General features: G+C 42.4%; 1 protein-coding gene across 1 annotated transcript; it reads right to left on the reverse strand.

Annotated features, from left to right (window-relative positions):
* Positions 1-331: 331 nt before the first annotated feature.
* On the reverse strand, positions 332-17,971 carry LOC136448155 (inactive cell surface hyaluronidase CEMIP2-like). The gene is made up of 25 exons (XM_066447326.1): positions 17,810-17,971; positions 15,888-16,025; positions 15,009-15,286; positions 14,247-14,524; positions 13,638-13,708; positions 13,263-13,355; positions 12,909-13,100; positions 12,141-12,310; positions 11,450-11,659; positions 10,646-10,848; positions 10,095-10,164; positions 9,631-9,759; positions 8,977-9,062; positions 8,104-8,235; positions 7,356-7,391; positions 6,974-7,126; positions 6,172-6,352; positions 5,382-5,600; positions 4,442-4,656; positions 3,466-3,645; positions 2,869-3,091; positions 2,089-2,187; positions 1,199-1,359; positions 810-919; positions 332-517 (listed from the first exon to the last, which is right to left on the reverse strand). Exons 1-25 carry the CDS (start codon positions 17,874-17,876, stop codon positions 399-401), a joined length of 3,813 nt encoding a protein of 1,270 aa, XP_066303423.1. The 5' UTR covers positions 17,877-17,971; the 3' UTR covers positions 332-398.
* Between the last annotated feature and the right edge of the window lie 5,248 nt (positions 17,972-23,219).

The following is a 23,219-nucleotide window of genomic DNA, read 5'->3' on the forward strand; positions in this document are numbered from 1 at the left end:
AGTCTCGTGGGACGACGTAGTACGGTGTAAGGTTATCTAAACCTCTAAGGTTACAACAGGTGGCCTTGTAGTTAGGGTTGTTGACTTGAAACTTGGAGATACTGAGTTCGAATCCCTAGCAGGTCCACGGGAAAGGCACTTATTAACGTTAACACCAATTTCTTCACTCGACTCAGATGTAAATGACTATATACTTAGCTTCGGCTAGGGACGTCCCTTGCTCTCATTATAAATACATGTATCTACATTGAGTTTTGTCATATTTTGAAGACCACCAACCGATCGATCAAACAATCGTAATGACGAGACAAATGAATAGTTGCCAGACGCGTTCACTCCCATCAACTCTTTATTGACGAACGAGACGGACTCCCGTCTTACGTGTGGCCATGCATGGCTCAGGCCATGAGCGGGATCCTGGTGTAGATCTGTGCCGGACCCTGGCCGGACGGTAGGTTGACTAGCTGGATCCAGCTGGGCCACACGGTGCCCTTAAACCCAACCATGGCGAAATTACCTAAAACAGAGGACAGAATATCATCGTGATACACGGGAGGGTTAGGATAAAACGTTAGCTATGGCATCGATGTAGCCTGGAATCTTGTCTCATTGGCTTAGTGAAGGAGTGGACCCAGGATGACTTTAACTCGAACTTAAAATCAACCCGGGACCCGGTAACAAATAGACGTCGTGAGCTAATCGTGCGTACCCCCCGTACCCGGCAGTCCATCCGGACAAATTTCTGGCTTCGGGGCCCGGCCGGGACTACACCCCCTGCGGGTACCGGTGCAAATGTGACGGTAGCATACCTCTGTGGCCGGTCTCTACAGGCGCCTGAGCTCCAATCTCCTTCAGTGCAACTAGGCACTCATCGGCATACCGATTGGGTTCGTCTCTTGTGGCCACAAGAACGATGGAACTGAGAAAAATAACAATGATTATGAAATGATCGGCTATAGCAAGTCTTGCCAATACATACATATTAAGTATTCCAACCTCGAATAACATAACTTCATGTGTCACTGTTTTGCGTGGTCGTTGAAGCGCTGAAGTCGATGTGAACATCCCGTTTTAACACACTATTTAGATATCACACCAGTATGCGCACATTGTGAGCTGTACAAAAGAGACGGCTGCAAATGGGTTGATTTCAATCTAATTTGCACATGGCGAGCGATAGTGCGTGCGTGGTACTTACTTTGGGGCAATATCGTTCCGTATGAAGTTTGCCATTGCCGCGTCAGCTTCAGTTTGGCCGTGGGTGTCGAACGTCACTTCGCGCGTCACGGTACCAGTCAGTCCATCGACGCTGATGACGCGGTACCCTCGGTAGTTGTCACCAAACCGGGCACCGTCAATCTGAAGGGAAAGACGTATGTGGCAAATTTGGTAATAGCTGTTTCTTGCAGGCCTTTTCGTAGTTTTATAACAGTGTGGTTCAAGCGCTACTAACTAATTATTGACTGGTGAGGATTTGACGCTCTCGCCGCCAGGGCCCGGCTTCGATTCCCGGTGTTGGAACCACTGAAACGCACGAGGCGAGTAGTACAGTCTCCCGGCTCCAGGGAATCGAACCCGGACCGCCAGCTCACAAACCTAACGTACTTGATACCACAAGGCTAAACGGTCCGGACCAATTAAACTGAACCACTTGCAGTTTTATTACAATTGAGGGGCAAGTTTTGCACAAGTGTAAAGGGTATATCGCATGTACAACGCCGTAAAGAAGTTTTTCACATGTAGCGTTAATAGTCCAGTGGATAGCGACCCTACCTCTGGATGAAAAGGTCTGGAGTTCGAATCCCGACTATTGTCGATCCCCCGACATGCACGCTACTGGAAAGGGCCACTGTCCACTGTTCGTTGTACTTGTCGAAAGAGCTTGGGGAATTTTCCCGTCACAATATAGCTGTAAATACTGTGCGTAGCGTTTGTCTTCTCTTGTTTTACATCACTTTGGCCTTTCTCATATGAAATTAACGAGACACTCTGTGATATCGATATTCAAACCTGAAGTAACTACCACCTCAGTCTGTGAATGATACATCACACGATAAGCCCGTAAAGGAAGTGCAATTGTATACGTACCTCGATATAGGCTCTATGGCCCTGCTGCAGTTCCTGCCACCCCGCAGACTGAATGGATACTTCCAGAAATTTCATGTTGTCATCACTGACAATTGGCTCCTGCAAAGAAATACGGCAGTTACTCTGTGTCCGTACAGATTTCTATAGCTACGGTTAATTTTTGCACTGCGACATCCAAAAGAAGATATCCCCAATACATTTTTTGTATCTTTGAAACAAAAAGTCTGGTACAGAGACGGGCCGCGGTATAGGCTTTCCGTCACCTTTGACCCACTCCTGGAGTCACGTGGCTGTTCGTATGGCCACGTGTTCACAATGAATGGTCAGTGGTTCTGAGGAGGACCGTAGGTTCTGCTAAAGTCGATGAATTAATGACTTTGCTTGTTGGTTAAACTGGGATCAGTTATGAGAGCCTAGAGGTTCTGGAAATCCTAATGTTTCTGAAAATGTATGATGTTCGTTCGTTCAGACACTTGTAGTTCCTAGTGGCACATAGGACAGAACGGTTTATGTTTCTGTAGCAGGGTATATTTTACATGGATGGGTTGCTAGGTCCTCCCCTTTAACCTTATCGAGGTATCTCCTCTAACACGGGACCCTATTATACGCCCCTTCCGAAAAACGAGCGCAGCCCCAACAGAGACGTCTCCAACCCAGGATGGAACCGGGTCTCCTAGTCACCAACTGATCACGAGAACCAGGAGGGCAACTGTGATGCTGCTATCAGTTTAGCTCCAGGGGACATCTCTTCTGAAATAGTGTAGTTATGTTTAAACTCACCGGAGCACCGCAGCCAGAACAGTCGTTGACCAAGCTCAGGAAGCTGGGCATGGGGACAGTCTCTGTCGGCGTCAGACTGTACTTGGGATAGGCCGCTGCCGTACAGTCGCTGACCGCGTCACTTGTCATGGTGGCCGAGATGACGATCCTCTCACAGCCCATGTGCGAGCAGTAGGTGTGGCCTTCCCGATCGTAGTTAGCTCGAACTTTCAGGAAGAATAGGCTGTAGGCACAGAAAAAAATCTGAATGTTCTGAACAGCATCGATTAACAAGCAGTCAAGAGTTGGCTATTCATCTTTTATTTTCAGTTTAGAAAATTATTGTCTTGGAAAAGCGTGCTATTAAACTACTTGGACAGTAAACCATCACACCCACTATTTCTATTATCCCGTTTTTCATGCTACTATTGAAAAGGATACTAAAAAGCTTACTATTGTATTCCATAGCAGTTTTTATACCAGTCACTTGTTCTACGTGTCACCATTGTTAACTTGCACTGTCTGTATCCTTTTTCTATCATCGTTTCATATTGCAATCAGCCCTCGGGCAAATAAACTATCAATCGTTATATTTAAACAATGTAGACTTAGCCTTACCCTGTGCTTTCCTCAAAGTAGAACATCTTGCCGTTGCCGCCCTCGACAGCGTTCAAGCCCGACACAGAGTTGATCTGTTCATCATGGATGATACCGCTCGGCACACGCCTCTGCCGCTGGTACTTCACTCGGAAGGTGGTCCCTGGCGGGTAGCAGAGTCCCAGCCGAACCGAGTCTCCGCTGAGGTAGGGATACGTGTGCAGTTTCAGTCTCTTTTACACAATAGCCTAAATTGATTTGAATCAATGTACTAGGTCTGTCCCTTTTGTGTTGTCACTGTAATATATTCATATTATTTTGTGTTATTCATTATTGTTATCATTATGATTTATTTATAATTAGTATCATGATTTATCACTGTACCTCTACCACTGTACACTATCCTATGTCAAGTTTATGTATTCAATTTGGGCTGGCCGACTTTATAGTCGCAGGACACGAAAATAAAATATTAATTCATTCATAGCTAAAAGCGGGTCGGGAAATTCTTCATTGGACGTTAATTGGACCTTCCTTGTACCGCTCTTTGCCTCTGTCGGACTTCCAAGGGTGTGGTCATCTTGACATCAACTCGGTTACTCATAGAAATATATATAACTAAAGAGGATATGTGCCTTTACCTTTGTGCCAAATTTCAACTCATGTAATGAAATGAGCTTGTTATAAAACCAATTGCATCACTTTTTGACTGCCCCTCGTAGCTGCAGGCGTTAATTAAAGCTATCCAATGAGGATGATCCTGCAGTACTCGGCGGCAACGAACCCGTGTTATGCTAGGGTCACATTTCCAAACCGGGGCCCGGCCGGGCAGTCTTTCAGAAGGTAAAGTATGATATAAAAGACAACAAAAACATAAAACTTACCCAAAATTTTCTAAGGGCAAAGCTAGTGCAAATTTATTGATATTCATTTTGATTTTCCTTTTCCGCAAACAGCCCGGCCGGGCCCCGGTTAGGAAATGTGACCCTAGCATTACCTGTTGAAGTTTATGGGGTAGATGGTGATCTGATCCGGCGCCCGTCCGTCCCAGTGGACGGTGTAGGTCTTCTCCAGCATCACTGCAGGCTGGTACTTCTGCACCCCGTTGGCGCTCGGAGAGTTCGTACCTTTCAGGACAAGCGGATGATCTGGGTACTCGTCACGGACAAGCGACATTAACAGGTTTCCAGGCTGATCCACGTGGATGAATAACTGTGTAAGGTAAAGATAGAAAAGGATTTTAAAAAGTCATCACAAACATGGATTTAACGAAATATTGTTGCTGCATAACAGTTAAGAATAAAGTACCGTGGCGGACACGGATATGTTAAAAAAAGAAGAAAAAGGCGCCTTGATGATATGAAGAAGCTTGTAGGTGATGTACCTTTCATATTACTTAACCAGATCAAACTCGAATGAAAGTTCATCAGATATTGGTGTACAACATCTACTATGCACAAGGGTACATATTCCGCCACCCTGAAAATATACGTCCAAACAGATCTTCAACCCAACGTCCCCCAGTATATTATGCACTCCTATATATCTAAACTGTGCATACCTGGGGTGCTGCACTAAAGATGCCAAGGTTTTTCAAAGTGGCGGATTTATGTAACACGGTGGATTAATGTTAATGTAGGTTATATAAGCCACTGTATTACGTTTAAATCTTAGAAACAAAACTATAGAAAATAGGCTCATACCAATGTTACGCTGTGCAGTTTCGGCCTTTTTCCAGAAACGGAGCGAAACACCTAAGCTGCAAGAGTTTCCGTCCAGTATATGCTACAGATTCACAGAATAAAAACGTCCCAACTAGACGACTTACATAGCCGACAATTTGTGTGAGTTCAATTCTTGACAATGTCTGATCCGGAAGTTGATTTTAGTACATCTACAGCCACAACGTACATTTTAAAAGCATTCTGCATGCGTACCTGTGCATACTTGCCGCTGCAGATGTCTGCCCGCCACTCTGGCTTCTCTATACAGCCTGGTGTCCGGAGCACAAAGTTGTCCTGCCCGACTACGTAGGTGTCAGGATAGCCGGTGGTACTGCCGTCCACATCGTGGAAAATCTGGGTCTTGTCCCCATCTTTGTTGTACCCTTGAAAATAGGGCAGGTTTTTACCGCCAAAAAACACGCGGCTCCGAACCTGGAAATTGTTAAGAATGCAAAATTTGCGTTTACGAAGTGAATGTACGAGATTGAGTACCCTAATGTTGTTCGTTGGTTCCTTCGTTCGTTCGTTCGTTCGTTCATTCGTTCGTTCGTTCGTTCGTTCGTTCGTTCGTTCATTCGTGCGTTCGTTAAGACCCTTGTAATGCCACAGGGGCACACAAGGCAGCAGGTTTCCTTGCTGTTTTGTAGCAGGGCATATTTTTACAGGGAAGGGTTGCTAGCCTTTAACGTGCTCGAACACGGTGCCCCCGTTTTACGTCCCTTCCGAAAGACGGGTGAAGCCCCAGGATGTCTTGACCCAGGATTGAGCCTGTCACCCAGTTTGCAACTAATCGGAACTCGACTGTGAGGCTGCTACCAGTTGAGCTATAGGGACATCCCACCCTATTGCTGAACCTGTTTATAACATATCATTGTCATGTTGTCAGTTTGTTCAGTTTTCAAATATGTAACTGAATAAATAAATAAATTCTATGTTTCTCACAACAAAGCTGCCCCTGTAATGTACTTACTTAACGCGAGTGCCAATAGGAACATTGTCTTACATCTTCAAACTTTATCCCCGTGAGGTTGTTCTTTGGCGCTGTTTGCCAGTTGTTGTTCAAGAAGAACCCGATGGCGCTGCTCCATCGGTTGTACTCCGGGGCGGCGGCGTACTTCTTAAAGGTACAGCTTTCAGCTAAGGTGGGGCCGTCGTATACTTCTAGTCCTCGCATGGGGAAATTTCTATAATTCCACAAATAAAATCCTCAATCACTAACAGATCGTTATAGCCATGCGTTCGAATAAGATACATATTTTTTGAAGGTACATCTCTCAGCTAAGGTGGGACCTTCGTATACTTCTAGCCCTCGGATGGGTATACTTCTACAATCATACATCGTAAAGTAAAATCTTCAATCACAAATTGTTTGTTATGGCCAGGCGTTAGATTAGCATACAAGATACAGCATAAATTCATTGGAAATCGCAGTGTTGTCAAAGAATGAAACCCAATATTTTTGGTCTGGTGATGATCAAAAATATTGGAGGTATATTAATTTACCGTAATCAAAAAACCTTTATTATATATATAAGGAGGATATAATCGAATAGCAGGGCAAACAAAGGTTAAAATCGATAGATTTGAAATGCCGTTAGTTTTGACTTTGACTAGGGTTCAAGTACCGGTTAGTTTTGAATTTCGAACAGTAAATCTACATTTGCATTAATTTACATTCAGCGAAGCTTGCAAACATACTCAACATCAGCGAAGTATTCCTTATTCTGAATGACAGCATATGTGTAATCGTACAGAGTTAGGAGAGAGCCATTGAGATTTGATAGATTTTTGAGACCGTAACTCACGTGGCCCTAGGTAGGCTCCTCTCTACCGGCTTGACCCCTCCCATGCCCCACACACTGGACCCGCTGGCCGTGCCCACGTTCTCACTCTCCCCGATGAAGATGCTGTTCCAGATCTTCTGGCTCGACCCTTCATCGTTAGGAAACGTGCCTTCACTGCATCCAGAAACCACACATATTTATCGTTATCGTCAATCCTCTCGTTTAGACATAACATACTATGCAACATTTAGATATGAGTTCAACATGTAAGGGGTACACTAATTTTGCCATTGAAAAACGCTAAGTTGTGCAGTCGAATCACAAAAGAATCATATTTTGCAGATAAAAAAACTTAGTAACACTGATTATCACACGCTTGTAGAAACAAACACTGATGTGTTACCTGGACATTGTCAGCCCTTTTCCATTATCAACGAACCTGGAAAACAATGCATAAGATGCATGTATCAGAGTCACTTAGCTCACACAGATTACTGAAATAAGATCTAACTTGGAATTGTATACAGCTCGAAGTTACAAAAAAACGAGACACTCTTTAATCATAACTGGTCACTAGTGGTCAGTATTGAAGACATGCCGGATGTTTTGTGGTACTTTTGTTTTGTTTTAAAGATACTTCAAAATCCTTCTTTCTAACTAGTTATGGTAGGCAGACGTCAGAGTTGCGTCGCACAGTGGAGGGCTCAAAGTGGTAGTACGATTATATCAAAATTCAAATTCTTCCTCTTTTTTTACCAAATCTGGAGATTTTTTTTTTGGGGGGGGGGGGCGTTACAAGGAACAGGTAGGGTCTAAGCTTTCCCATTTTGGTCAAAATGTGTTCAGTTCAGCAGTTTAATTGGTGTAAGGGCAGATATGAATTGTTGGGTCCTACCTGTCCTGAGCGGATGAATACAGGAGAAAACTGGGTTCAAAAGTAGAGTATGTTCACTTCAGTCAGCTCTTCTTGAGCTAGTTTAGCCCCCCCCCCCCCTCATTTGCATGGTTATAAAGTAGACCCTTGTGACTTTCTGGTGGAGAAGACGGTTTGAGATTGATTTGGGTAAGTACTTTTACGAGGTCTTGCAGTGTTGCTAATGCTAGGTTCCAATGGAAGGGTCCAACTGTGATGCCTGCCCTGATGTACGTACGCGCATTTGTTGAACCAGATGTCCCCTCCGCGGACCCAGGCCCCCTGCTCCGTGTTCTTGAAGGCGATGAGACCCTCGATCATGGCCGGCACGCGGGGCTGCAGCAGGTCAGCGTTCTGATGAGGCTTGTACCTACAGGGGATAGGATTTCAGCCGGTAAAAATCCACCAATCCCTGCATGAGTTATCTCCTTTTAAAGTTTACAACAAAAATACCCGCTGCAGTTCACAAACACACGCACCCGAAAACATAAACGTGTTGATAAAGGTAATGAATATGCGTTTGCCCCTGCAACAATTAGAAGTCGAGATTAAATCCAAAACCGTCTATCTTTTCCATCAGTATTTATTGTCTGTGTATGAATGGAACTACGTAAGACACTGATGATGATAATGATGGCTGCTTCTTCGTTTCCGAAGATCAATGGGAAAGCAGTTGCAGGCTTTGCAGGCTCACACGTGTCTCACGTATGACACTACGTAAACGTTAAATCACTGCGTATACGTTAGATATTCCACCACTAATTGAAAAGCACGTTCTAATCCCATACTACATAATCTCTTGTAAGATAAATTAACCTCATAGAATGCAGCAGAAGATTCCACACTTTATAACTTGTACACTTTTTGTGTGATAAAGTTTACTTTTGTGTGTTGCGGTGTCTATAAAGTGGACGCAAAAGCTACCTTATAACGCAGTTGCTATACATGATGAATGTTTGTAGTCTTGGGACAGATTATCTAATCTGTTTAATCTGATTAATGAATGAATCAATTGGTTATCTAGTATGTTCTTTGACAAACAGTTTCCTACAATGTTATTTACTGACTTAGATTACACGTTTATGTTTATGGAAGAAGGGAAGAGAAATACCGTCCACCGGTTCTGGATAGAAACTCCTCTGGTGAATTTGCAGATGGTTGAGTGGTCTTCACTCCTTGGTCTATCATAAACCCGTCCTGGGTAGAATAGATCAAAGTGCAAGTACACATGATATCAAGTTAAAATCAGAGTCTTAGAGAAGTCTTTGACTGTAACAGAATCTTCACTACACACCTAGGGAATGAAAGAAGTGATTGCATGTGTTTTAATGAATTGTTATTGAGGTTCGAGGATCTGTTAAAGCATTGCTTATACCAGGCTTGATTATGTATCACATTTATTTAGTTCTGGTAAGAAATTCAATCAAAAAAGACATGATAACTAGAAAAAATGGTGATAAGTCATTTTGGAACAAGTATCTTTATAAAAATCTGAATCAGATTCAGGATCCTTCTAGTGATAAGAAATTTAATTTAAAAAACCATGATAACTAGAAAAACTGGTGATAAGTCATTTGGGTACAAGTATCTTGATAAAAAATCTGAATCAGATTCAGGATCCTTCTTGTGAATGAATGAGGTAGCTACCCTCTATCTCAATAATTTACTAGATAGATACTCACAGTACTCTTTTTATCACGGTTTTCGATTCAAATACTTTTTTGGAATAAAAAATGGGATAAATAGCCAGTTCTCTTATACCCACTATTCCGTTGGAGTGCACCCTGTTGTTGTAGAACCGCCCAAGAGGAGTGCGCAATGCCTGGTTCCGAGGGAGATCGCCCGCCGAAGCGCCGGTCGGCTCACGGTGGAAGATGTACCAGATTCCTGTATGCTGCAGAAGCAGGCAGATATAGTCACTATTTTTTGTTTAGATAAACCATTGATTATGAAACATATTTGCTCTAACATATATTTACCATTGCGAAGAAGCGAGGAGAAGTCAAATCCATGTTGTTTATAAATCTTGCAGTAATATGACAATGTATAGATGTATTTGTATAGTATTTTTTGTTGTTGTGACCTGTATTTAACCTAGTGGGCATATGTATACAATAAAGGTCTTCATTATCATTATTATCGTGATATAGGGAAAGTCTGTGGTTTGAAGTAGTACTAAGATAATGATTAGGTTCTAATGATAACGTTTCAAGAGAGAAGACTACATACCAAAGATCCGGCAGCCGCGTTGTTGGTGAGGATGTTGTTCGGATGAGCAATCCAGAACGTTGATACAGCTCTGAGTGCGCAACAGTAGAAAGATATCATTAATGTACGATACAAAAAAGAGATATAAAATGAATTCATGACAGTCCAAACCAATCCACGGTTTCATCAAATTAGTGTCGATGGAGCAAAAGTTTGTTAACGGCACGTAACGGCAATCTGATCAGCTCTCTGTGACGAACTCAGACAAAGTTGAAAAACTTACCCTCCAAGCAGAGGTTGTTGGGGGAAATTCAGCCTTCTTATGATATATGCCCCGTTTCCTGTCAACACTCCCCAGCAAGTTTTTTGGGAGTGCTGACAGAAAATGCATGGGGGAATATATGATGCAGACTTTTGTATTAGGTAGATTGGCCTTATGGAACTGTAGTTATGTACCTGTAGATGTGCCATACTTTGTACCTTGTACAATTATTGTGCAATAAAGTTATTGTCGTGATAAGAAGGTCACAATTTTCCCCAACAACCTCTGCTTGGAGAGTGGCAAAACTCACCGACAGTCACTCGTCGACGGAACGTAGTTTCCGTACACCGCGTCCCTCATGGACCGGCACATGTTGTCGTCCCTGTCGGTGGGCAGCAGCGTGCCAGCCCGCGTCACCAGGCCCAAGTTGTGGTCCAGTACGTTACGCTGCTCGACGCCGTCCTCGAGGAAAAAACAGTGGCCGAGTGTGTCGTACCCAACGGTGTCTTGGACCTGCAAATGTATAAGGTAAAGCAGTCATCCTCAATTGAAGTGAAGCATGATGCTTTTTCAAGTAGCTAAAGGCAGCGGGTCAAACAAGGGTCAACTGGTGCCATAGAACAGCAAGAACAGTAGTGTTAATCACTAAGATGGGCAACCCTGTATAAAAATGACAGAAAATAAATGACAGCAGTCCTGACAACGATCTGTTTGTTTTCGCAGCTATGTAGTTTCCATATGTTAGCCACGTTTACCGTTCAGTGACAGGAAGTAATTAATGGACAAATGTAATATCAATTTAAACCTTATTTGAACAATTAATGAACCAAATTTTTCACTTCGTCAAAATTCGTCTTCCCCACCCAAGAGATACCATAGAGCGGAGCTCGCTGCCACCAACCAATGTAGGAGCGTCCTCAATAGATGATAGCTCTAAACAACGCTTGCAGCAAGTGTACAATGTACGCCGCGTTCACGTGCCAGTGAAACTGGTGTGTTACACCAACATATAGGGCGGTTATACCGGCTATACAGATACAGATACAGAAGCTGGTGTGTTACGCCGAATGATGGTTATACCGGCTATACAGATACAGATATCACAAAGACTGACCAGCAGTCCGTGAGTCCCATGGATGGTCACACAGCGGGAGAAGCAGTGGTGAATGGACAGCTCTCGGACGTACGTGGGGCGGCTGTAGCCTCCGACCTCGTCCACATCTCCGGCCATGTGGAAGTGGACAGGGTAGGTGCCCTGCAGCTGCTGACCCATGCGGGTGAACTCGATCCCAGACAAGTGGACATCTTTGAAACCTCTCAGAATCTGAAACATGTTTTAAATGTAATTTCCACCACAATTTTCGACTGTACTTCGTCTTTGTCAAGGAATCGCTGTCAACCTGGCACACCAGATCAAAGGGGAGTTTTAATTATTACGTAACCACCAATATACAGAAAGAAGAGGTTACATATAGATGTATGCTTTCATACTCTAAACTACCTTCACATTTGTGAATAGTTTTATCATATTTCTAAGTCACTGAATAAAAAGACTCCAAGTTGTACACAACCATGTGATTTATTCAAACGACGTTTCGGTAACCGTCTGTCACCTTCCTCAGGGCTAGATGTCTATCTGCTGGTTCACTTTGCACTGCAGCTATAGGTGTCGCTGCTTGCAGATGCGGTCCCAGCAATGAAGTATTTATATATATACAAAGATATAATGCGATGTTTGCAATGGCAACCGAACGTCGGTTGAATAAATCACTTGTTTGTGTGCAATAGTTTTTTTATGGAACTACCTTCACATGTCCCCCGTAAGTGTCATAATCGAAGAACTGACAGAAGTTGTCGCCGTAGCAGCTGTCCTCTACCTCCCCCTGGAATCTGATGTTCCTGGTCAGCAGGCCGACCTCTCCCCGCAAGTCGACGTCATCCGAGATCTCACCAAAGTGGTTGTACTCAACTTCTCCTATGGAGTCGAGTAGATGATTTGTTTGTTTTGGGTTAGTCCAATTTCTTGTGTTGGAACTTGGAAATTACAGTTAGAACTTGTTTAAGAATTTGCTTGTTTGTTTGTTTGTTTCTTTGTATTGAATACCCGGTTAACTGCCCCGTAGCGTAACGCATCAGGTTCACACTGAAGAGTACAAGCTGCATATCCGGACTGATTTATTTGATCCACTCACACAGGAATGAGTCCCTACTCTTTTCGATAAGTGTGGTGGGTTCTTGAACGTCCTCGAGATGTTGCTCTCCTAGAAAATGGGACCTCCATTTAGCGTCCTATACAAGGGACGTTTAAGGCGTCAGGAGCCGTATATGTATTTGTATAGCCGGTATAACCGTCTGTCGTCGTGACACACCAGCTTCACAGGCACTGAACGACCTGTCACACCTAACTTTTGCAAATCTAGCTCCAAGCGTTTTTTAAACCTTTCAAATGAGGATGCCCCTACTGGACTAGCAATGCAGAGGGGCACATGCAAAGATTCTATGGAAACATAACGTTCAACCTATCAATCAATGGGGTTAAAGAAATGTTAACATTTCAAATGTATGTCTCTTACCGCTGATTTTGACCTGGTGGTCCGAGCACTCCGGACACGGCAGCAGCTGGAACTCCTCCGCCTGCTCCATGTTGTAGTCCGTGCTGGCCAGCACGATGTGGTCCCCGGGCTGCCAGGAAGTGACGTCGTCCTTCAGGTTGATGACGTAATCGTCACCTGCACCCTTCACCGAAAACGTGCACCGATTACTCCCTGTAGAATTATAAGGGAACAAAAAATCAATTTGATACGATATCATATTACTGTACTATATGAGAAGGGGGCTACAAATGAAAAGTCTATTATTGTGCAAGGCTGTATAGTTATCATAAATGATTCGACTATAGTTGAACAATGAAGACCGTTTCGTCTTACCTCTCAGCCATTGACTTGTGACAGTGATGTCATAGGAGCCGAAGAAGGCATCGAAAGTAGCTGTGACGGAAGCAATGCCGGTGGTCTGCGTGTCTTGAATGGGAAACACAGCAAATATAATCACATACAAGACGAATGTACGGTGACTCCTGCTCCTAACATTGCTGAAGGAAAAGTAGAACTAGGACTGTATCAAAACAAAAACCGTACTACGCATGTCTTGACAGAAAAGAAAATGACTATGTAGTTCCTGGAATTTTTGCAGACTGCACAGCACACAATACAATACTATTAGGTTCGTTCCCTGAGAACGTCGCCTAAAAGTGGACCATTTTATCCACCCCTAATGAGGCTCTATCCTAGAGCAATACTCACCAACATAAGGGATTCTCTGCTCAACTGCACGGGCGGGATCTCCCTTCACACCGACAAAGGCCCAGGGCTGCCTGAAACGTGCCATAGTTTATTCATTGAAACATTATTTGGCTTTCGAAAATTCCTCTTGACTATGACTAGCCTAAATCTTCTTGCTGTTCTATCTTAGCTTATTTTCAACAACAGTTTGGTAGACAGAGATCTAAACTCAAAAATTGGACTCACTAGAATTTTCGACTGACTCGCTCAGTCTGCTTTAGCTATCCGACCCAATCGCTGTGGGCACGTGACTTCCAGCATGTGTGACGTCAGCAATGGGTCAGAGGTTGTCGGTTAATGGATGGTTGGTGCACCCTGTTGTCGATGTCTTCTTCTACTAGTCTCAACCGGGACGGGGTCGATATCGATTTCCGACAACATTGCTGACGTCACACGTGTAAAAAGTCACGTGTTCAAAGCGATTAGGTCAGATAGCTTAAGAAGACTGAGCGAGTCGGTCGAAAATTCTCGTGAGTCCAGTTTTTGATTTGAAGAACAGTTAATCTCTTCATAATGTATTTTAACAACTCCGATGAGCTTTCATGATGTAGATTTCTAGACATTTCGTACCTGTGGGCTAAAGAGTCCACCTCGACGCTTCCTAACGCTCTGATCTTCTCTCGGGCCGTTTCCTCCAGTCTTGACGATGCCTCGTCTTGTGTTTGCAGCGTTACGATTTTCCCCGTCGGGATTTGCTCGATGAAACTCGCCAAACTTCGGCTGTTTCCGGCGCTGCCGTGAGTGTCGAAACTTTGCCAGTCCACCACGGCCCCCGTTATTTCATCGATGACGTTCACGTGCATTCCCCGGCCCCTTGCACTGATAGCCGAGTCCCAAGCAAAGGCACCCTGTTGAAAAACAAAGCAAACACGTATCAACACGTCTCATCTTGAGAACGAAATCCTTTTCTTTAAAGACCATGCGAAATAAAGCTGAAAAGTTGTCATTTTCTAGGATTTTTTGTCGACTCTAGATTCCCTTTTAAACAAATAGAGAATAGACAAAAATGAGACCTATCTAAATAATAAAGATAAAATCTACCGCAAAAATCGAGCCAATAGTAGGTCCAGAACACGAGATAACGAAACCGGAAGTTTCGCTGCAGTACCAAGAAAGCCGCTAGAGGGCCCAAATCTATTCATTTGTAGTTATTGTCACACCCTACCAACACACCAAATATGAGACCAATCCATCCAGCCCTTCTTGAGTCATCTTGTTGACCAACAGACACACACACACGTTACTAAGAATATGAAATCCATGACAATTCAAGGAGGTATAACAAGGTGACGTCCAATATGCATAATGACGATTCGATTCATGAAGACCCACCTTAGGAAGGCCCCCTGCCGGAACTGTCTGTGTGAGCTGTGTCCACGCCAGCTTGTGTTGCCCGTGGATCTCCAAAGTCCCTCCTGACGTCACCAGGAACTGTTTGCTGTTCTTCTGGTCGTCCTTGCGGCCGTACAGGGACACCGTCGCCCTCCCCTGGTACGGGCACGGCTCACTGCCGATGTGGAACTCGCCATCGCTTCCCACGACAACCTCACGGGACCTCAGGACTATTTCTGCGTCACTTGTCGGACCCAAGTCAGCAAAGACAACCCTTCCTGCGCATACGGATAGAATTCATTTATTGTAGGTTATGTGTAACGTACAACCTGTATGTTTGTCTGTACTTATGCAGCTCTTAGGCTGTAAAACTATTTGCAAAAGACAGCTCTCACTGGTAACGGCCGACCCAGTCTAATAAATTGTTTTCATTATCAATAAATACAAATGGCCGTGACAGTATCTGATATGCCATCCATAACACGTTTTGCGAGTGTAGTTACGCGTTATTATATGTAGTGGTAGTAAGTTAACTTTTATGGTAAATGTATCTTTCCTAATGCCACGGTCACATTGCCGACCAGGTCGGGCCGTTTGCGAAAAACAAAAATGTATATCAAGAAGAATACACACATTACAGATGTATGGTCATGATTCATCTTTTTACGACTATGTGTGTTTTATGTCTCTTACATCATACTTTTCGTTCCCGCAAACTACTTGGCCGGGGGACGGTTTGGAAATGTGACCCTGGCATAAACTGTAGTACGCATCAGGTCTATATTCAATCCAAGGAGGTTTTATATAAAGGGAGGTTTTATATAAAACCTCCTTGTTCAATCTTAGCAGAGCTCGAGTGTGACAGACATTATGACTTACCCCCATCTTTGACTTCCAGTGAGTAAAAGGTGGCTGATGACTGTAGCAGGTAGTTCTTTCCTCTTCCCACGACCACCTGCGCGTTTGGGTGGTGCCCAGGGTTCCATGGGGTCAAGGTGGGGTCAGCATCCGGGCATCCTAGGGATACAGGAGTCGTCCATTTGTGTTGTGTACAAATGTATGTAAGGTGTTTGAGAATCATCTGTGCCTTCCGTACAAAGTCAATGTTTGCAGGGCAATGACGCAGTTGGTGGTCTTTTATTTGCTGACATGAGAGAGAGAGAGAGAGAGAGAGAGAGAGAGAGAGAGAGAGAGAGAGAGAGAGAGAGAGAAAGAGAAAGTATGTTCGTGTGTGTGAGAGAGAGTGCATGTGTGTGCGTGTGCGTGTGTGTGTGCGTGTGCGTGTGCGTGTGCGCGTGTTCGTGTGCGTGTGAGTGTGTGAACGTAAAGATTGCGGTCTGTCAGAATCGCCAATTCTGCCGGTAGATATCGCGATCATTAGTGTGGTTTCCTAAATCTGAAATTTCAAGTAAATTCATTGATGTAAAGTGGAATGAATCGAAGGTAAAAATGGACTGTCTTTTAAGGGGAATATCATTAGATTTACAGATTCCAATCGGGATCTCTTTAGACGGACAGACGGTGATTCTACCAGATGCGGCAATCTCTACCCTAAGATATATACACCCACATGTATATTTTGTATGTATACCCACGTTAGAATTAGTGGCGATATCCAACTCTCATTATAAAAGTTTGGAAATAGAAAATATGTGCCAGTACTTTTTTTAAAATTTCTGTCGAGGAGGGCAAAATGAAAATCTGGTTTCCAACACTATGCCTATTTTTGAGTCTATAACAACATTCCGACCTTCAATTTGCCACAATTATGTTGCTTTTGTAGACTAGGGTGAAGGACTTTTAAAGCCAACGTTCGTACGAGCGAACAAGGCACAACGTAAACGTGAATGTAAACGTAAATGAAAAGGTAAAAACTCCATTATCTGGACACATCCCATAAGTAGATTAGTGTTCAAACACGCCAAGCGGAGCTTACACAATGATTACGTATGTACATGAGTTGAAACGTAATCGAGTGGAACTGCAGCTGGTTTTATTCCCATCGGGAACCCCCTCCCCCAATATTTTGATAAACTTTGTAGAGCGCCTATCTGGCCTCCATTTGGTACAAAATCATTTGCTAGTTGATTGAGCTTTCTTTGTACTTGGTCAAGGACTACTTATCAGATTTAGAAAATAGAATAATGTAATGAATAATATCCTAAAATGTCTGGTCTTCAGTCAAAGAAGATCTTATTTGAGATTTTTTTTCCTGATTTTTTGGGCTTAGACAAGTTTATATCTTAAGCGCTCTCTTCAACCCAAGGAAGGAAAACAGCCGTTATATAAATGTAAAGCGGATATATCATTTTGAGGAGTATTCTCGTCACGGAAAACGGTTACGTGAGAAATACATCACATGTATAGCATCAGTGACAAAGGTAATCAATAATATCAATATGTAACAAAAAGAAATGATGGTTCATTCTTCTGCCAGGTTGGTGTCAATTAACTCTTACCGAAAAATGTATCGGATTCAGGTAAACTAGCGTTAGGTAGAAAGAAATGTTCTTTTACACTCGTTCTCATTTAAATGTACACATTTCGTAACTTCCGGTACCGTTTTAAGTAAGACGTTTCTGACATTAAGATATAGATAAATAAATAACTGTCGTTTTTAAAAGCCGGAAAAGTTTTAAGTCGTCATAAAAACGACAGTTTGACACCTTACATCTGACATATCCTAATGTCAGGAACGTTTTACTTTAAACAGTAACGGAAGTTACAAAATGTGTACATATAAATGAGAGCGAGCGTTTAGCGAAAATACTGGTAAACAGACATGTAGAAAAGTTCCTTACCTGAACTCTGCGACAGCCCAGCAGACAGAAAGCCCAACAATATGGCTACAAACGCGTAGCTTGACATCTCAAGTAACTCCTTTCTCCACTTGAGCTACTTGATAAATGTTGTTCAGTACTATTCAGTACTAGAATGCATTATCTTCAGCAGCGTTGACATACGTATATGTTTGCTTTGCAGTAGAAAGGGGCGTGTCTGGTTGGGAAGTACCCACGTGGTCAGTGTGTGTGCTCAGATATGTCACAACCTTTCTAATCCATAGATCCATCAATCAATGATGCAAGTTTGATATTCGTTGTTCGTTCGTTAAAAGAAATATTCATACCCTTGTAGTGCCTGGTGGCACCTTGAGCAGCTAGTTACCTTCTTACGAACCGAAATACTAGCAAATCAATGCCTGGCACCTTTTTCCGCGCAAGTCTTCATCTGTAGAATTAAAAGAATAGGCTCAGACAGTCAAAACTCAACGGTCTTGTTGTAATGAATGTGAGTTACACATCAGTAACAAAAAAAGCAACAGCTTCAAGATTAACTATATAAAACTTGTAATTGTATAAAGACAATGTAAACTAAGAATCGCGGAGATTTATTTCCGGACGTTTCGAGTGACATCCATCACTCTTTTTCAGCGTCACTAAAGCGTCATATAAAACTTGATCCATTCAGTTTCAAGAGATGTCTATTAGAAAAACAATCACTCTTAAAAAACACGGCCCCGAGCTTTAAAAACAGCCTTGGGAGGGAAAAGCAATATCATAAAAAAGTAGTGATTCAGCTATTAGCATTATCATTATCATGTATAAATTTTAACCATACTTCAATGGCCCATCCATGCCTCGCAGTACAATATGTGCCAAAAAGTGCGTTACTGTATGTCACTTGCTATCTATATCTGTATCTGTATAGCCGGTATAACCGCCCTTCGGCGTAACACACCAGCTTTGCAGGCACGCGGCGCGACAGCAGCTGGTTATGTTACACTGAACGGCCTGTCACACCTAACTTTCGCACATCTGACTGCAATCGTTCTTTAAGCTATTTAGTGAAGGTGTTACTACAGCATCTTATGACAACGAGTTCCATTCTACTATGGTTCTCGGGAAATACGAAATACCTATCGGTTCTACAGGGCCACAAATACTTCTCAAATGATTAACCTATTAGAGAGTACACACTATATTTTGAAATACCAGATTATTGTCACACAACAACTGTATTTGGTGATTTGAATTGTTTAAGTCCAATTCTCTGCTTTGTGCGAAAACAAACAAGAAAAGGTTGGCTCTGACCGTGGTGCTGATCTCTCTGTCCGTTCTGAGCTGCAGTTCTGTAACAAACTGCTAGGTGGCGTTTTAACAAAGCAAGAAGTACCAATGGATTCTTCCATTTTTTTTTAAGATGCCGGAAATAAAGGAGTGGTTCTAAAAAGACAAGTCGGAGTCTAACCTCTGCTTAGAGGTGAGGACACTCCACTTCACAAATGTCAAATTTGGTTTTCCTTTTTTTTGTTTGTGTTTTAACAGGGGTGCCAGCTATTTTGTGATTTTGTTATTCTACAGCAACCTACTTTGGAGCAGTTGAACACAAAAAGTCATTTCAAAGCCCCCTCGAAACTTTAAGTCACTGGCGAGCCCCTTTCAGGCAATCAATGATGTCATTGAAACATATCTTGACACAATTCTGCAGATTTGAGCAGGGTCGACAAGTTATCAAGTATAAGCAAAGACGCAAGAATTTTTCCCGTGCCCATTGTTATTTACTGTGTGCATAACTTTCCCACAAAGTATCAACAAAATCATGTTCACCAGCAGTGAAGCAGAATACAACATCACTCACCATCATCGCATTCTTAATCAAATATTTTGTCATACAACAGCTATACTGCAGTACCAACCAGGCCCATTGCGTGTCGCTCATGCATCGGTGAGTTTTACACTGCAAACGTTTTATCATTACACCGTCACCGACAATGTACAATTTGGCCGTATATTACAAACAGGGTACTATGAAATACAAGAAGATCACAAGAACGACAATGAACTGAACGATACTCTTTTAACTCCGGTGGCAATTTTCACAAACTGTGTGCACAGTACAGTACAGTACAGTACAGTACAGTACAGTACAGTACAGTACAGTACAGTGCAGTACAGTGCAGTACAGTGCAGTACAGTGCAGTACAATATAGTATAGTATCGAGAAAGACAAAGTGTTCATGAAGCCGGCGGCACACAGCAGGAAGACCTCTCCCGGCGAGTCTGCGAGCTCTCAAACATTTTCGGCAGCAGCAAGGCCGGTGTTCTCTCTTTTAATGCTTTATTTTTTGGAGATCGGCCGATGTGTGTAGGTCACTGAACCCCAATAAAAGCACAGGGTAGCTTTTTTTCAGGTGACAGAAACACTAGACTCTCTGATTCTAATAATGGTAGGCGACTTTCAGGCGATCTACATATTCGGTGGAAGGTTTTCAACAGTGTGACGCCGGCTTAAGAGAGATCCGTTGACAATGTTGTTTCTCAGCTGTAAACAATTATGTTCATGCTACAACAATAGACAGGTCATATGAAATCCATTACAAGTGCACACGAACTAGTTGCAGTTTAACGTTATAATCAATGGCCTTTCTTGAATAAGTCACCATAAAGTCACAAGAACAATAAAAAATATACTTACAACTTTCAAGTTACATGTGATGTAATTATAGAATTCTTTACATTAGCTTAAGATCCCAGCGTTCAAATCCAGATGATAATTACAGCATTCCCACATTTATCCATGTTACAAAGGATGGCCTGACTGATTTCAATGTTTGATATATTTTTGTCTGCAAGTCTGTCTATAGACCCATGGAAATCCATATTGTGTTTGTTAATTTTTACACAAACAAACGGCACTGAAGGCACGGGTAGACCTCCTTGGTTGAGGTCGAAATTAATGTTAAGGCTTCGCCGGTCTCTTTCCCTAGACCTCTGCCATTTTAAAGGCCCTTGGTTAGGACAATCAAAAAGTCAATGTTTTGTCATTTCTTCATAAAATAAGTATATCTTAGATTATCACATTGCCAAGTCCTATTCACAGAATACAGGTGTTAAGGCGCTGTGTCGTAAGAACGTGTTGAAAACCTGAGCTCTGTTAGCAAACCATCTTTGTGTTGGTCTAGAATGCTGGACATGTTCAACACAAAATGCACTGGTCGTCTTTTGGCCGTGATTGCCCGTGAATGAACACTGGAAACGTGATAGAATGACCAAATAACATATATTAGAAGCTGATATCGAATGTTCTTCTAGGGATTGAATATTTCCAGTTTTCGTTCCAAAATCCTACAATGACATGATTCACATCTCTACAAGTCTAACTTTAGCAGGAGGACGAGATGAAACAGGGAACTAGGAAGAAAACTCGAATTTGACTATATTCACTCCCTTTTTAAATCCGAGAACCGACAGTTGTATTTGTGTGGGTTACACCGCAAGCTTCTCGTCACAACAGGCTTAGCGTGGGAATGATTGACGCTGATTACATTCATGAAGCCATGTGGCGTTGGCATCCATGTCAGGAACATTTTTAGATGTTTCAAGACTGCGTTTCTAGGGGTTGATTTGCCGCGTTGTTGCTCAAGTTACAGAAAAATCTTTTTAGATCTCTTCTGAGTTTTTAAAACAGATTTTTACAGATTTCTTCTCGAGTATCTAAAATTCACGCTAGTTGAAACACGACTCTGATATTGTTCATTTCATTTCAGTTCAGAACACCTAAAGTTTGTGCATAAGTGCAACAAAATGCAAGGTTTTCTAGCACAAACATCATTCATCAACAAAGAGTTCAATTGTCATGTTCGTCATATCCTCCTGGTTGGCTTCTATATCTTATCCCTATTTGTTTCAAAGCCTACCTGTGGAAATCCATGTCGTGATCCCTAATTTTACGAAAACAAACGGCACTGAAGGTACGGGTATACCGTTACCTCTTTGGTGGAGGTCGTAATTAACGGTAAGGTCTCGCCGGGCTCTTTCCCTAGACCTCTGACATTTTAAAGGCACCTGGTTAGGACAATCAAAAAGTCCATGTTTTTTTCGTTTCCTCATAAAATAAGTTTGTATTTAGTTATCAAATTGCCTAGTAATATCCACAGAGTACAAGTGTGACGTCATTGTGCCGTAGGAACGTGTTGAAAACCTGGGCTCTGTTAACAAATCAGCTTTGTTTTGGTCCAGAATACCGAACAAGTTCAACACATAATGCACAGGTCGTCTCATGGCCGTAAAAACACTTAAAACGCCATAGAGTGACCAAAATCATACTAAGAAGTTGATATGAAATTTTGTTTTGTGGAATATTTGCAGTTTTAGGTTCCAAAACCTTACAACCATGTCTTACAAATCATAATTTAGCAAGAGGACGAGAGAAAACAGAGGAAAGCTTGGATTTGGCTATATTCACTCCCTTTTTAAATCCGAGAACCAACATATGAATTTGTGCGGTTTAACCTGCAAGCTTCCCGTCACGACAGCCTTGGGAATGATTGACGCGGTTGTATTCATGAAGCCATATGGTAATGATCGCTCAGGAAGCCTAGAAGAATGAAAAGCGCTAGAACGCACCATTCGGCATGGTAACAAGACATCAACTTTAGAAACATTACAAGACTGCATTTCTAACGGCTTATTTTACTCATTAGCGTCGCTTTTATGTCACACATGCTAATCATTGCTTTAATTGCTTCTCAAGTATCTACCGTTAAAGTACGACTTTCATACAGTTCAGTTTAGACCATCTGAGGTTTGTGCGCACGTGCAACAGTAAGTGTTGTGTGTTTTGTGCCATCTAGTCTCAATTTAAACTGAAAGAGCAGGATGCCAACGCAATCATTTAAACACTGGCATTACGAAAAAAATGGACATAAATGGAAAGACGTTGTAAGGGACAGTGGGAAATGGAACATTTGACAATGTTATGATCGCTGTAAAAATTTATAAGTATGAACTCGTAAAAACATATCAATTCAGAGTTCTGCTTTAAAACCTGGTTACTCAAGTTTATCGTTTAGTCACCGACGAAAGACAGCGGATGATGTCTGAAACGTCTGACCGTTTCCCAATTTTATCCAGTTGCTTGAGTAACTGCTACCTTGCGTATGAACTCATAGATTTGTACGCAGCTTCACTTTTTATTGAATATGTTATCGACAAAACTCAAACAGCAGACATAAGGGCAAAAATGCAGATGCCAGCTATCTATTGTCAAACGTCATGCATATTCTTTGTCTGGTTTAGTTATTTTCCTAATAGTTGATTGGTAGAATTTTTTCGTAGTCCTTTTTGTTCATGTCATCTGCCCAAAATAGTGACATCGTTTCACAAAAGGAGGATACCAAATGTTCCTTTCAATGAAGCTAATAAGAGAAAC

Source organism: Branchiostoma lanceolatum, chromosome 14 (genome assembly GCF_035083965.1).
Source record: "Branchiostoma lanceolatum isolate klBraLanc5 chromosome 14, klBraLanc5.hap2, whole genome shotgun sequence".
Lineage (NCBI taxonomy): Eukaryota > Metazoa > Chordata > Leptocardii > Amphioxiformes > Branchiostomatidae > Branchiostoma > Branchiostoma lanceolatum.